The sequence below is a fragment of the Solenopsis invicta genome, chromosome 16 (assembly GCF_016802725.1).
Source record: "Solenopsis invicta isolate M01_SB chromosome 16, UNIL_Sinv_3.0, whole genome shotgun sequence".
Classification (NCBI taxonomy): Eukaryota; Metazoa; Arthropoda; class Insecta; order Hymenoptera; family Formicidae; genus Solenopsis; species Solenopsis invicta.
Window position 1 is genome coordinate 5,827,152 of NC_052679.1, and position 17,008 is coordinate 5,844,159.

Consider the following 17,008-nt stretch of genomic DNA (forward strand, 5'->3'; position numbering starts at 1 on the left):
TGCTCGTAAAATAGATCAGTTGTTTTAATCCAGCAATTAATCATTGTGCGCAAAAAAATTTTTTATAGTTACTCAAATATGTGTGAATAATAGTTTTTTGCATCAAAACTTGGGTATTATTAAATCATTAAAATGGATAGTAAAGTAACACAGTTCAGCGTAGCTGTCAAATAAATCATTCAAAACACGGCCTGTTAAACGTAACTTTTAAAATAGCTTAATTTTATAAACTTTTAATTTAAGTAAGTTTTAAATAAATATTAATTTAATTAATCCTGAGAATGTGCATAAACAGTAAAAATGATTCTATGTAGTTCTAATTAGCTTACCTAAAATGTATTTAAATCCCATATTCTGCAAATTGCGAAACTGATGATAAATAAATGATATTATCATTGCCAAACAATGTATTATCGTTGTTGTTACATCCGTCATTATGTTCTGTTAAAAATAAATATGCACACATCAGAAATTTTTTCTATTACAATACACGAAAAAATATAGATTAAAAAACAATAGGACATATGAAATTTTTTTGCAAATTACAAAACTGTATAAATAAATAACATGTAAGCAGCGTATTATCGTCATCACGATAATATCAGCTACTTTTTGATATTGTCGAATAATGTTCGCGTATATAATAGCAATTTTTTCTACTAATGTAAACGGAAAAGTAAAGATAAACAGATAACAGTGCATGTAAAAATTTTAAATGCAACAGTTATAAGTAAATATTTTTCAATAATTTGAGATATCTATTTAATATTATATTATAATATTGATGTAATATTTATATTATAACATTGTAAGAGCCACGACATTAGAATAAAATAAAGTCAAGTCCTTAAGAAATCAGAACAAAGCATAGAAAGTATTATGATAAGTCTTAACATCACATCGCATCTGTTGTGACGCAGCATAAGGCAAGTCATTTACGTGTTTTTTACGTTAAATATAACATGCTGTCAAAGTGAGAATAGTCACCTGCAAGGGATGTTCGGCGATGAACAAATTGTACTTGTTGAATGCGTGCACCAGTATTGTTGGTTGCGAAAGAAGAAATTCGTATGAAATGCGCAACTTAATGATAGTATATCTTAGAATAGCTACTGTGATTGGAGACATTTTAGGCATGTTTATATACGAACAGCAAAAAGTATGGAGCGAAAAATGCGCAGATTTTCGGCGCATATATTCAATGCCTATTCGTCGGAGTTGTTAGCGAAGGGGAATGGGGGTTATTGATGGGCGGCCGAATCCCAGGAAAGTATTGGGAGCACTTCGCGTAGGCCAAGCCAGGTTTACTGCTTACGTAAAACATCGTCGTTGGGTTAGGGTAGGTTAGGCTTCGCGGTGCATGTTTAGTTCGATCCCGTGATCCGTCTCGAGACCAGACGCAAAAAAAGTTGGGTTTTGCCTGTGAGTATGCCGGTCACGTCTAGGTCGGCGAGTCTCACATACCCCGCGTACCGAGCTGCCGATCGCGCGCCGAGCGCTGTGGCCTCAGGGGCGTTTCCATCTCAGAAGCATGTTGAATATATCCCCTTCTACTAAAGTACCTCAAGGGTAATGTGGAAAACTATTGTCTAAATTCTAATTACCGTACATAGCTTTCCACATCACACATGAGGTACTATTATTGATGCATTTTTTTTATGTGGTTTCCCAAGTAGGCCTAGTCCACTAAAAAATCAAAGAAAATAAAATATGTACTGCATAAGGGTGATGTAGAAAGCTATTGTCTAAATTCTAATTACCGTACATTATTGTTATTATAAAAATTAAGTTAAAAAAAAATTTTTTTTCGAAAGGTACGCTACTAGCGTATTTTTAACGGATGCTCCTGAGGCAGAGCGCCGCTCGCGTGATCGCGAGCTCGACCATCGGGCGGCGAGCGGAAGCGGGGGTAAAAGTGGACGTCGCTTAAGGAATCGGCCCAAAATGCGCAGATCGTTGCGAACTCTGAGTTAGAGAATAGGGCTACAGTCGTCGAACATGGGGCGACCTTGGAACAACCGGACCCTAATTCCTCGGGGGCAAGCACGATAATCACTTCTATGAAATAGATCTTTTCGTGTCAGCATGATTCCAGCAGAGCACGTTATCAATGGAAGTCTGCGTGTCCTTGGGTCCGTGTTATATAACAGGTTGACCGTGGTCAGTTGACTGATTAAAATTTACTTTTATTTTCATCCAAGGGCGCCGACTACATGAGTGCACATCTATTCGACGTCAATGCCGATGGTTGATATTAATAAGTATTTCAAATCCTTTTCAACCACTCGAAAATTTTGTTTCTATTAGATGTCGTTTTGCAAATATATAATTAACAAAAATAATTAACGTCACTATTGTCTTCTCTTATCCAGATAACATATAGTTGAAAATTGGGTCATGTAGATGTTTTTTATTAAACAGATTTTCCGAAATTTTTTCATATTTAATTTAATTATTATATTATATTGACACAAAATTACTAGTTGCATTCTTATTTAAACGAATAACAGAAAAGCTATTCCAGATGCTATTCCGCATTTGTGAAAATAGTAAAAAAGAATATTACTGTCTCCCCTCAAGCCCCTCACACCGCTTGCAGGCCTCTTAAAACTGAGCTGCCCGCCTACTCTTCGAGCAGGTATCGATGTGCCGTAGGTATTCTTCTTGGAACAGTCCGATACGCTTAAGAAAGAGTGCGAATTTCAAAAAAGAAATTTTGTAACAGACGTAACACTTTTTTTAACTCATTCTAGAAGGTTCAAAGCAGTTTATAAAGCAATAAAAAAATTGATTTTTCAAAAATTCTACAGTGGTGTTACCCCTTAAAAGCTCGTTTAAATCTGAGGCGGTGCCTTTCCTTGTTAGTATTCATTTACATATTATTGCGTTAATTATTGCTACTGGTATTTATAATATATATTAAATAATGCAAAAATTTGCAACTTATTATTAATAACCATTGATAGCAAAAGAAAAAGTTTGTGAGAGATGACTGATCCGCTTCACGCGGAATTGCTCTTATTGTAAGTATTATAACAAATTATAATTATTCAGAATAATATGTCATTAGTAGTAGTATTAGAAATTTTTTGTTCAACTAATAGCATGTAACTTGAATTTATTTTGCAACTCAATAGACCATTTTATTTTTATCGAACGGCTGCTTGGCGACGTCGATCACTTTTGTTAGGATAAGCCATCAACCAATAAATTGAAACGCTGCGACAAGCAAACGTGAGAGAGAATCCGAAAAACCAGTTGTACATTGCAACACTCGCCTTTCATGCTCGGTTCAACGCATTAGTCATAGCATGAATATTTATATTTTATCCAATGCGACAGACGAGATGCTGATGAAGATCGAATGAAAGAATGTGAAATTGAATGCGTTCACACCTAAAGTATTCCAATTTATATGCGGGAAGTTTCTCCTTGACACCATTCTCCTTCTCACCATTTTCGCGACGTCGCGCGTCAAGTGTCAAAACATTTTTGCATAGAATTCCGACAATCGACGTAATTTCATTGGTCTCAATATCGAACGTAGTTAATTTTGATCTCGAAAAAAACTGGTGAAAAATTTAACATTTAGACTTTTTGCAATTTTGCTTCTTCGTCAGAAAACTCAAGGTGTCTTTTTTCTTAAAGGCATACTATCAAGAATTATGTTTGATTGTTAGAAACGTTTATCACATGAAACAAACACAGGATTTAGTGCTCTTTGTGTGTTAATTTATTGCACTAATTGCAATGTTATTTAACTCCAGCAGTTTAGCAAGATATAATTTTTCTGCTAACTTTCAAGAAAGTTAAAATGCTTATTAAAGAAAAACAATTATAAATAAAGTGCTGACGCTATAATTTAGTGTTAATTATACGCTTTCAAAATATACACCATGAAATCTTTGTGCTCATCCTTTTTGACCAAAAAACCGCTCCAAACGTGGACACGTACAAGAGTAAAGTGTCAGTTAGTATGTATGTTAACAAGTAGACGAGCTCATTTATGTCAGCAACAAAATGATGTAAAACAATAGGCCAAAATAACGAGCAATATTACAATTTTATTGGATTGTAAGTTTAATTTTAAATCAATATTAACGAATATCAATCTTGGAACATGTTTCGATATAACTTGATCTTCCTCAACCGACGCATACACATAAAATAAATATTGAAAAGAATATTCGAGTACAAAAAGATAAATATTGAGATGTATAACGAACTAGTTCTAGTAATTTATATTTTTCATTATCAGGACTTATAAATTTATTGGGTATGTCATTTAATTTTATTAAAGTATCATAAATATCAAATAACATAATAATTCCTGAAAAAATTTCTCATTTCATCGATCGTCTTTAATGGTAACAATACCGTCACCAAATCTTTTTCATCTTTATTAGCAACTGGTAGTTATTTAGTACAAAAAGTAGTTTGCAAATTATGATGCTTGAAATGCACAGTACTTCCGGCATTAGAATTATTCGTGTCATTAAGTGTACAGCGTGGAGGTTGCCCGATTGGATTTACATCGCTTTTGTGCGCGCGCTTGTGTGCGTGTGTGTGTGAGCAGGCGCGCAACGTTTCGGTTCCCATTTAACCATTATCATCCAAATTAACCATTATCACCCAATCCAATTTAACCATTAGCATCCAAAATTTAACACAACAATTTATCTAAATCACCCTGCTACTTAATTTTTACCTTTATATATTTATCATTTTTTTTAAATAGTTTTTGGAGACTAAATATTATATTGTAACTTATTTCAATTTACATGAATATTTTATTGATTTATTTCATTAGATATAAAATTTATGAAATAATTTATTTTATAAATTGTACATTAAAAAAAAACAATAATAATAAACTGAGGGGACGGTAAGTTAATATTTTATATTAATTCATATAAAATATTAACTAAAAAGTTGGAATAAAAGGAACATTATTTAATATACTGTTTTTTTATCTTCTAAAATATTGACAATGGCGTGTACTTTTTCTTTCGTATAATTATTTTTTAAAAAGTTTAACCAAGCTCGAAGGCAGAATATTTTGCCTACTGTGTCAGCAGTTAAACGATTACGCTTGTTTACAAGGAAGTCGAAACCATGATATGGGCAGAGTGGAAGTAAATGCAAAATCAAAAATGTAAAAATATTCTGAAAATGTCATTATTCAAATCAAACCAAAAAATATTTCAAATAATCTAGATAATGTTAAGCTCATGTGAATTTTTATTCCGAAAAATACACTTAGAGAAATGATAGCTGTAATGTAATAAATAGACTTCTACAATATCATAAATTATAAAAACCAGAACAAAATTCAGTTACGAGTACATTAATCAATCAAATACGTTTCTTGCTGTACAAAGTCTTGATCAGTGAAATTTAATACAAGTACATTTCAATAAATTGACTGTAATAATATCATTGCAAATCACAGAAGTCCTATATGAACCTTCGATCCAAATTTTTGAAACGAACACGCAATTAAATATAAATAAATAGTTAAATAAATAAAGAAACAAGTAAAAAATAAATAAATAATGAAAAAAGTAAATAATTAAAAAAATATAATAAAAAATAAAATAAGTTACAAAAAAATAATGAACTTGAGGAAAGTATATAAAATCACACAGACAATACAAGCACGAAGACCTACATAGCTACGATCGTAGAAGGCATTTTTGTTCAATTTGTATTGATACAGCAACAGTCAAAATATCTCTCTCTATTATATTAAAAAATAATGTTACTGTAGTCTTATGATTAAGGTAATTTTGTTCAATAGATTCTTTTTATATTTAGTTCTTCGTTTTTAGGCGAGAATGTATGAAAGTACAATATGTTAAAAATTTTTTTCTTGTCAACAATTATTTTAGTGTGGTTAATAAAATGATTTCCAGTCATATGGTAGAAGAACTATATTGAGAATCAAAACAAAAAAACAGAGACTTTGAAACTTTCCTCATATTAGATTAGTTCGTGAAATAATGAGTTAAAAACTCACATACAGTAATGTGTTAAATTAAATGTGAGTTGCGTGTTCGTCTTGGATCGATTTTTAGATGTCACTCCTATGACTTACGGTAAGAGACTGATAGAATTTGAAACAAGTAGGCCAACAGAAAGTGAGACGAAAATATAAATATAAGTATCTGTGTGTTTGAATATAGGAAATTATTTGTCTATTTTTCTAAATCTTTAGGCTCTAAAGAGTACATATCAAAACATGTACTCTTTATCAGTTTTGTATCTTTGTTGAGATTAATACTATTTTTTTGTCTTTTTTGTCTATCTTTAATGTGAATTATTTCGGCAATAAGTTTGGTATGAAAATTTGATTCAAAATTAAGTATGATGACATGGTTCCAGTTAAAAGTCTGATTGTATTTTATAATACGTTTTGAAACAACTGAATGTTGTTTCGGTTCTAATATTATATTATTCCTGTGTTCTTTGAACCTTGTTCCTAATTATCTCTTTGTCTGTTCTACATATGTATTTGGCGTCACAATTGTTACATTGGATTTTGTACACCAAATTATTATTTTTTTCTGATGGATTTTATCCTTACAAACTTTGATATATTTAAAAAATTACAAACAAATGCAAAGTTCGAGGTTCTTATGAATAACAATTCAATAAAGGAAAGACGCCTTATCTCTTAGAATCTAAGACTTAGATTAAGGCGATTCCGACATATCTTGTTGGCACGTAGTTTTTGTAAGCGGATATCGCAGCTTCACTTTTGGTGAGATTTTATTTCGTCAGTTAACTCGATTCGTCAAATTTGTGATAAGATCTGTAATTCTAACGTTTGTTGTTACATATTCTAAGTTTTGTACTGAGGAAGACTGTTGATTAAAGATCGAAACGTTTACTTTTCTAATTTGGCCTTTGTTTTTGTTTTTGGCGCACAACACCCAGCACAGCTCTTAGGCTCGTCTTCCTTTATTGATTTGACAAAATTGTTAAGTTTATTGCTGATCTTATAGCCGACTGTGAATTTAGCTTCGTCTATTACGGATGTTGTAGACTCTGTTACGTGTTTTGCACATGGCAATACAAAAAATTTTTCTTTTGTTTTGTCTTCTGTATCATTACAATCTTTCTCTTCCTTTGTGTTACAGTGTTTTTTTATCTTCCCTCATACGCAAGTGTTTTAACTTCAGATTTATACTATTGAAAATGCTTTTCAAACGGAAAACCATTATCCAACAGGATTTTTATACATAATTTTTTGAGGTTTTTTTGTTGGAACTGAGAGTGGAATAAGAAAAGAATCTTTTAATTATACATTATAATTTTCTTAATTATAGTAAACCGTTTTGTGGAAATAAAGAAATGTTTTTTTATTGTTGAAAAATTTATTTAAATCTAAGTTAGGTTTACTAAATTACGATAAAATATTTGTTGAAATTTAGTAAATAAAGTTTTAAAAGATTAAATCCAGATTTTTAAAATTTTAAAAATTACACTTTAGTAAATATTTGTTTAAATTTAGTTTTTCAAAATTGTAAAACTGATCAATAGTTTATTAAGAAAAAAAACGTTTTTGTCACTTTTGAGAAAATGTAAACTTGAATAAAGGTAATGTATTCGATAAAAGACAAAACACTTTTTTATTTTTAGGAATCTTTTTTTATTTTTGAAAAGCATTTTTTTATCTACGAGTTTTCTTTCTTCCATTAAAATATTTTTTCGTATAAAATATGAATGATTTAAGAAAGAGTTATACATAATTTTTTATTAATCTTTCCTGTAGAATCGATTGGCACAATCAGTTTTTTTCTACAGTCAATTTTTAATAATTTGTTCATAACAATTAGTTACAAAATTGATTTTTTCACCTTGCTTTTCATGTCAATAATGTTTTTTCATGCTGCGGTACTGTTTCCAGTTGTTATTTTTTTGACTATCTTTACTGATATTGTCATGGGAAGGAACAGGTTTTAATTATTCTTATAGTTTATATTACACAATAAATTCTTATAGTTTATATTACACAATAATCAAAGGGCTAGCGAGAGTGTTCGTGCGATACTCAAGGCGCAAGTTCCTTCCTGTTGAAATCAGCTTTACTTGAAATATCATTTTTTAGTAACAGTATCGCAAGCGTATATTAGGTTATTGTTCCGAAGATCTTAAGTTCGAATCTCACCGTGCGTTCTCAAAAATTGTTAAATAATGCGTAATTGTAATTAGTGAAATAAGAATCTGTAACGACCTGGCTTTTCCGCGCACGGGGCGGCGTGAGTTCGGCGGGCGAGGACGCGGGTGAGGTCGCCAAGAGAACTAGACGTGGTTGGTAAATAAACGAGACTTTATTTCGCGTATCTTCGGTGCGATACAAGATCGTTGCGTTCTGGTCGCGGCGCGCGGACGGACGAATGACGATGAGGCTCGGATGGACGTAACAAAAGCTTAAAATTACGCGCGGACGGAAAAAAAAACGGAACGTAGGACGCGATAGTCGGAACGGCTGGGTTTAAACGCGGTATCTACAGGCGGTGTTTATTTACAGGCGCGGGATTCCAAGCCGAGAGATTCTCGGAATTCGGAATCCCTATTGACGCGCTGGTGCCGTGGCCTTGCCGAAGACCGTGGGCGCCGTGGCCACGGCCGGAGACGTCGCGCGCGCGGTACAGCTGTACGGAACGGTACGGTCTGGTTGCAACCTTTTAGCAGTTTTAGCTCACGACTGTACACCCAAGGACTTTGATTCTGTCCATGGGGAAATTTTTCAAACTGAGAAGTCGCTATCTTTTTACATACTTACAGTTCATGACTAACGTAATGACCAATAAGCTCTAGTCGTTTCATTAATCATGAACTGCGAGTATGTGGAAAGTGGTGACTTCTTAGTTTGGAAAATTTCCCCATGGACAGAATCAAAGTCCTTGGGTGTACAGTCGTGAGCTAAAACTGCTAAAAGGTTGCAACCAGACCGTACCGTTCCGTACAGCTGTACCGTGCGCGCGACGTCTCCGGCCAAGGCCATGGCACCAGCGCGTCAATAGGGATTCCGAATTTTAAGTCCTTGGGTGTATACATACCTTATTGGGAGGAAGTACGCTAAACGGAATAACTTCTTACCGACGGTCGCCATCTTTAAAAGCCTCTCACACATGCAAAATGTGATGAATTCACGATCACGCATGCATCGCATACACGAGATCATATACGAGATGCCAGTTGTTACTCCGATTTTAAAAGAAATGTTGGAAAATATCGTTTTTATTGCAACATTTTTAACAATAAAGTAATATTAATTGAAAACTAATCGTAAATTGTGTACATCGTGTTACAAGCTGAGTCCAATAATCGGAAATGGAAAATAGAAGTTGCGTCAAACAAGCGACAGATATATTATGAAAAAGTACATAATAATTATGAAATAGTATATTTGATTAGTAATTAATACGAAAACTTACATTTTAATGGATATAATGGAAAGAAATTTCACGGAAATATGTCATGCATCAGATGAAATTAAATTTAAATATTTGCAACAGAACTTGAATTTAGTGGAGCTGCCTTCTTCGGATTGAGGATTTTTGACTGGAAACGACAAATTGTTTGGTTTTACGAAAGTTGAAAGTGATTTTAGCATAAGAAAAAGAATTGCTGTCTTTCAAAATTTACATGTTAATATTTATATCGATGATGAGATTATGTCCTTTTCAAGATATATTAAAGTATCGAGTATTAATAATTTAAATAAAATTTTGAAAACATTAGATACTGTTTAATTTATACTCTTTTTAACTGTATATATATTTATGGTATATATATTTATACTCCTTGTAATTGTATATATATTTTAAGGATGAAATAATTTAAGTGTGCATCCAAGGAAATTAAGGAAATTAAGGATTTTACATCAATAATTAAATTTGACAAGTGAAATGGAATCAACCGAGTCATTAAAGAAAACCAATAATCAATTTTGATTTTTGAAGACTATTTGTTTATTATTTACTCTGATATCAAATAGTTTAATATAAGGTTTGAGATTTATATTTCAATTTGTATCGAAGTAACTTTAAGTCTTTATAATTACTTAATGCTGTACGATAAAAGTTTATTTGATATATTTATTCAACCTTTTTTAAATAATTGTACATTTTCATTATAAAAGAAATAATATAAACTTAGTGGTTCATTAAATATCCGTTTCTATGTTCATTTCCTTTTTATTTATCACCATCATATACATTAACAGATGCATAAATTCACATAAACTTATGTAACAACATAAACTTGAGTAACAACATAAACTTAAAAAACATAGAACATTTTCACAAATTATTATTCCATGTTACAGTAAAAGCTGTAAAAAGACTTTTTTTGTACGAAGTACCACTTTTTCCACCTTTCGTGGTACATTCTCAAATCTAACACGCCATTTCTACGTTTGGTTTACAAATAAATAAATATTTCAATATTCGTGTAGAAACACTGAACTCTATGAAAATACATGAAAAGTCAAGTTAGGGTAACTATTACACGGCGCTCATCCCTAAGAATTAAGTTATTCTTTTCAGTGACCATCCTCCCAATAGGGAACACAAAACGAGAACGTAATTGAAGTGCTCAGTTTAGCCTCCTATTCTCCTACTCCATGATTTTATCCTTTCATCGATATAGGTTGGAGGCGGAAGGCGTTCTAGTTCTCTTGGTTCTCCTCAGCCTCCCATATATGTTCTGTACTCCTCATTGTCAGTTTGTCTCAGTTGTTTGCCTCAGTCGCACGTCAACGGTAACATGAACACGCTTCTATACACGCTGTTAGTGCTTGCACATTTCTTACATAGCCTATACTTGGCGATTTGCAACACGTGCATTGTGGTATACCGGTGGTTCACACAGTCCTGGTACAGAACGGCGGAATTCGACGTGCTCGTCCACACGCTCGCGAGATTGAGCAAGACACCTAGGCACCTGGTGATCGTACTCGGACTGTACGACGAGTCCGTCCTGGACTTGTGTGTGCGTATAATTGAATGGTGCATTACACTTCATATACCTTACATCAGCTTCTTTGATCAAATTGGTAAAAAACCAATTTGATGTTGATATTGATATTATATATCTGTATGTAAACACAGAAATTTGCGCTGAAATGGAAAAAATAAATAAATAAAACCAATTGTTTTATATGTATTATTTTTTACTATATGTACGCTATTCACCTTACTATTACCCATTCCACTTGCTTACGCACATTTATGTGTGTCAACAAACGAAACGGACTTGAGTGATTTATCAAAATGGCAGCGTTCGTAATTTCTTATTGACTGAAAAAAAATTTTCATATATAGTTATATATATTTGTGTATCAAATATATGTCCTTGTATAAATATAAAACAAAATTTAATATAAAACAAAATATATATTATTTAAAATATATATTATCAGTATATTATATAATTATATATAATAAAAAATTATATAACATGTATATTATAAATTATATATTATATATACAGTACCAGTCAAAAGTATATCACCTTTAGGTTTGTTGTACGTATCGTCAAAGTAAATTGAATGCCTTCAAAATTTTACAGCATGGTAGCAGATGCACCTTATACTTAATGTGTGATGACAATCCACTAACAAAATACGTTTTAATTTAATAAACTATGCATTTTAAATAAAGTTATTATTGTAAAAAAAAAAAAAAAAACTAAAGATACTATACTTTTGATCGGTATTTCATTAAACATTATATACACATATATATTTATATATAGATATATTTGATATATTATTGTATAAATTATATATAAAAAATTTTTTCTCAGGGTGTCCCAAAAAAAATCATATTTCCTCTTAAGAGCGGATTCTTTGGAACATTCCAAGATAAAAATCGTGATACAAAAGTGTCGAGGATATAATGGTTTTCAAATTATTCACGATTAAAGTTTACGAATCACAGAGGTCATATAAATACACAATGATATTTTTATTAAGAAATTATTTCTATAAGAAACATATTTGTACATTACATATGCACAATTAATGTTTTCAACAAAGTATCGATTCAATAATAAGATGTTACGATAGCCGTTGGGTCAGCTGTCAAAATAAATTTATTATCTCAAATATGTTTTATATTGAAAAAGACAATAAAACTCTTAATGTTATGAAATTAAACTTATAATATTATTGAGTTATTCAAAAAATAGGATTAATATCTTGGAAAAAAAGTTAGAGGAAATGTAAGATCTTTAACACATGTTATATTAGTCAGCGTAAATTAAAGCGTTTTGGCTACTCTCTTAATCTACATATTCTGATATCTTTATCAGTGATGCATAAAATAAATACTGAAATCTTTATCAGTGATCCATATTCATAAAATAAATTTTGCAATCTTTCGCAGCCGCATCGGGTAAGATAACTTCCAATTTCGAGATAACATATGTTATTCCTATCCTTGTAATTTTAAAATTGGAAGTCATCTCACTCGATAAAAAGGAAGTTTCTCAAAAGTTGAAGGGCTCCGAAAGTTTTCATAAAAATATCATGAATTGCGGAAAGATCAGAAAATTATAATTATTTCAATAATAATTATCTTATCTGCAAATATAATTATACAATTAATATGACATCAGCAGTACATCTTATATTACAATTGCGCATATGATTAGAGAATGCACATATTAACATTGTTAAACTTGAAGGCCTTCAATTATTCTTGAAAATAAGTAGCATATGAAGAAACGGAAAATGTATATTCTACCAGTTGTTCCATTTTGACTAGGTGCTTTTGCGTGTGAATTCCAAATAATATGTTCTACTAGATCAGGCCATTTCCTCGCAAATTCCTCTTTAAGATTAACTTCATTCTTCTTCAAGAAACCTAGAAAAATAATGTAAATCGAAAAAATTTAAATTCGCACAATAATTGTTCATATTTCTTAATTGAAAGATATGGCGAATTATATATTTTTGCACTAAATATTTTTGTAAATTTTCTGTTTGCAATTATTTACTAACAAATTGTAAATTTTTCTTTATAATATGTATAAACTATGTTTCTCATTTCACTTTATAAAATATAATTGATGTTTATTACTTCAAATGTAACATAAGTATATAACATTAAACTACACATATAACTGTACTCAAAATTAGTATAACCAACTTAAATTATTATTTGATTGTACGAAAATATTATTAATACATGTAATGTATTAATGTCTAACCCTTAAATACACCATGATGTAAGAAGAAAGGTGAAACAAGTAACCAGATGCGCAGTAGACCATACTCTAGACCAGTGCTCGGAATTAGTGGCACATTTCGAGCCGATTTCCGAGGCGACGCCTACTGTCTCCTCTCGAACCCCTCACTCCGCTCGCGGGCCTAGGGCCTAGACTATTTCTTTTACAAGGGACGCTCTACGCTCCTGAGCCACAACATTTGACGCGCGGCCGGCAGCTCGGCTGTAGGCCCGCGAGCGGAGTGAGGGGCTCGAGGGGAGACAGTAGGCGTCGCCTCGGAAATCGGCTCGAAATGTGCCATTAATTCCGAGCACTGCTCTAGACCAATCAGAACTGGGTCCAAATTTTGAGATTCAATATGGCTACGGCTGCGGTACATACTGGGACGTATGTATACTTGTATTTATACGTGAATCTGAGATAATTGGTGAATCGAAGAAATTCAAAGCTACTTAAAAAAAAAGAACGTGAAGGTAAGGTTAAGACTTTGTACATTAATGAAAATTGTGATTTCAAATTTTTTAAACTTGGATTAGAAGAAATTTGGAAAGTTATAAGAATGAGCTTATGTGTATGGCTAAATTGTTATATTTCATGTTTATAACAACAGTGTTTATTGCAACAGTGATTTGTGCTAAAGATAATAAATTTCAAGTATTTTTACATTTTTATATATTTTTTTTTTAACAACTTCTACATTTTAAGTACGTGTGACTACATATGATTGTTCGTATTTAAATTGCGCGGATATATTTGGACCCAAATTTCATTGGCGCATCACATTGAGCCACGCCTCTTACCGCGCATCGAGCCGCCGACGATGCGCGTTGTTTCACCTTGTTTTTTACATCATGAAATACACTAGAGGGCTTGAGAGACCCCCCATGAAGTTTTGAATGCTTGCTGTGTGAAGAGGGAATGAGACAGAAGGTTCGGACCAAAAGTGTAAAAAAGTTTGAAATCTCTTTTTTTCAATTGATATGGTTGATCAACTTTATTGATTAACTAGAATTCGAACGGCACGGCAGCAAAGTTATGTTGGGGTCTGTGGAACTATCATTGTGTGTGAATAAAACTTTTTTGTAAGTAATCTCATATAAAAAAGAAACTGAACAAAAGACGTTCGAACAGGTCCGTTCACGTACGTTACTCGCATATACTTTATCTAAAGTTAAAATACTATATCAAGCACGCTTAAGTAAAGTAGCAATATTAAAATGTTATGCTATTGAATAATTTTGCATGACTCGGAAAGGGCATGAAACATTATAACACAAAATCGAGTTATAGGATGTCTTAAAAGTACCTTTGCAAAAAAAGCAAAATTTAAAATTGATTCAATGAACTGAATATAAAATAACTAAACAATAAGAAATAAGTTACGTAAAAGTTTAATGTGATCATTATTGCACAAATGTAACAAAATGTATTTATTCACATTCTTCACTCAAACAAAATTGTGTAATTACATATCAATTTTCTCTAGTTTGAACCATTTTCAAAGTGCAATGTACAACAAAATGTACCATGTCCCATCGTTTTTGAAGATCAATATAATTCTCAATTTTTCTCAATTTTAAAAGTCCCATTTTATGCTATAGAGTTAAACAAAATCTTTGAACAAAAAACAAAAAAAATGTTTTCAAGATGTTTTAAAGTGCACTTTAATGTGCTGTTAGAACAAAAGCAATTGGAGTAACAGATTTATTGCTCTTATTTCAATAGCTGAAAGTTTAAACAGTTTCAACTACAAACATCAACGTTTATATAAGTTTTGCACTGTAAACAAACAACGTAAAATATGTTGTTTAAATTTATTGTTTTTTTGCTTTTCATGACAGTAATTGCCACTGTGATAATACTATAATAAAAATCATCATCCTTCTTGTCCTTTCAATGGCTTCAGCCATAAAATTGCACTTTAGGTACAATTAATTTCAACTGCTTTCCATTTCGTGAACACAGTTGACAAACGAGCATTGTTCTATTTTTGTTATTCATTGAATATTAAAAGAGAATAGAATGATGCTTGTGTCAATTGTTTCCAGTGAAAAGAAAGTAGCCTTCAAAAACTATTCGAACCGACTGTTTAAGTAACAAACAAAATATGATCGAGTGATGATTTTTGTCATAGAATTATTCAATGACTAACCACTAAAATTTTGTAATACGAATAGTTGCTTATCCCTCGTTATTCTATTTTATGTAAAACAGTTGGAATAATTCTATGAAAAATTTTTTGTTATTCATATGGTCAATTTGAGAGTCATGAGATATATAATATCAATATCAACATCAAATCGGTTTTTTACCGTTATGATCAAAGTAGCTGATGTAAGGTATATCAAGTGTAATGCACCATCCAATTATACGCACACACAAGTCCAGGACGGACTCGTCGTACAGTCCGAGTACGATCACCAGGTGCCTAGGTGTCTTGCTCAATCTCGCGAGCGTGTGGACGAGCACGTCGAATTCCGCCGTTCTGTACCAGGACTGTGTGAACCACCGGTATACCACAATGCACGTGTTGCAAATCGCCAAGTATAGGCTATGTAAGAAATGTGCAAGCACTAACAGCGTGTATAGAAGCGTGTTCATGTTACCGTTGACGTGCGACTGAGGCAAACAACTGAGGCAAACTGAGGCAACTGAGGAGTACAGATAATGGGAGCAGTGTTGTTAGACGGGCCAGTGATGCCAGAGATGCTCCGCACTCGCGCATGTGCAAAGTTAGTAGCGCCAGTAAAGTATCTAAACCGTTCGTAAAACTGGCGTCTTTAGTCACCCCAAAGAAAAATAGAATTATGGACACAATGTATAAAGACATAACTCGTAGTAATATAATCTAATTAAATTAAAATAATTAATTGTGTTGCTAAATTATAACAAAAAGATATTCTAACTAATGACTCAAGTGCGCAAACCTCATATCCCCCACAGCGTTATCTATAGCTACAATACTGCTATCTCAGTTGTAAACCAACGCGCATGCGCAAGTGCGGGGCATCTCTGGCACCACTGAGACGGGCCCGCTTTTTCGCGCATGCGCGTCAGATGATGCTTCAGTGAAGTATTTATTACTGACAGAAAGGAGACCTTTGGTAGCCTATACAAATTTTTTTATAAATGTAGGGAAATATTAATATATTCTTTACATTTTCCATATATAAATACACATATATAAAATACAAATTAAAAATTACGTAATCGCTACTTAATAATACAGAATAAGAAAAGGAAGGTTAAATAATTTGTTAAATAAAATACACATTTAAATAAAAATAAAATATTTTATTTTTTTTTTAATAATTTTAAATTTTTGAATGTCATAGAATACCAACATTTGTTGCTAGGGCAAGGAAAAACTGCCAAAAAACCTCACCAGTATTCAAATAAAAATACAACAATTTTATAAAATTAATAAAAATAAAAATAAAATATACAACACATTAATAATAATTAATAAAATAAATCAGTCTTCGTATATATATATATATATAATTATAAATAAAATTAATATTAAATAGACAATAAATAATTATTTCTATATAAATAATTTTATATAAATAATATTATTTTTAAAAATAATTGCACGTTTCTTTGGCTGGATTTGGATTTTTAAAATAAGTATTCTAAAACACAAATATAATTAATAATACTAAAGATAAACATGCATTAAAAAATGTGGCTAGATGTGACTCTATGCAAATTAAATAAAAAAAATAACAGCGTAAAATTATGCAGCAAAATAATAATAAAA

At 31.7% G+C, this 17,008-nt stretch overlaps 1 protein-coding gene across 3 annotated transcripts; it reads right to left on the reverse strand.

The window, feature by feature from the left end:
- Positions 1-10,608: 10,608 nt before the first annotated feature.
- LOC120359755 lies at positions 10,609-15,934 on the reverse strand. 3 transcript variants are annotated; one of them, XR_005576543.1, is made up of 4 exons: positions 15,558-15,909; positions 12,762-12,881; positions 11,208-11,312; positions 10,987-11,132 (listed from the first exon to the last, which is right to left on the reverse strand). XR_005576543.1 is itself a non-coding variant. In XM_039458643.1 (4 exons), the coding sequence occupies exons 1-3, from the start codon at positions 15,844-15,846 to the stop codon at positions 11,570-11,572; spliced, it is 468 nt and encodes a 155-aa protein (XP_039314577.1). In that variant the 5' UTR covers positions 15,847-15,934; the 3' UTR covers positions 11,208-11,312; positions 11,527-11,569. The 3 variants fall into 3 exon arrangements, 2 of the variants coding, with proteins under 2 accessions (XP_039314576.1, XP_039314577.1); XM_039458643.1 differs by lacking the exon at positions 10,987-11,132 and adding an exon at positions 11,527-11,628 and having other exon boundaries at positions 15,558-15,934; XM_039458642.1 differs by lacking the exon at positions 11,208-11,312 and having other exon boundaries at positions 10,609-11,132; positions 15,558-15,934.
- Between the last annotated feature and the right edge of the window lie 1,074 nt (positions 15,935-17,008).

Excerpts from the sequence above, each read along its gene's own strand:
- LOC120359755 (XM_039458642.1), bottom strand. The coding sequence starts at position 15,846 with ATGAACACGCTTCTATACACGCTGTTAGTGCTTGCACATTTCTTACAT. Across the intron at positions 12,882-15,557 it reads CAGCTACTTTGATCATAACG|GTTTCTTGAAGAAGAATGAA; the intron begins GTAAAAAACCGA and ends TTATTTTTCTAG. Across the intron at positions 11,133-12,761 it reads TAGTCAAAATGGAACAACTG|CGCAAATTTCTGTGTTTACA; the intron begins GTAGAATATACA and ends TTTCCATTTCAG.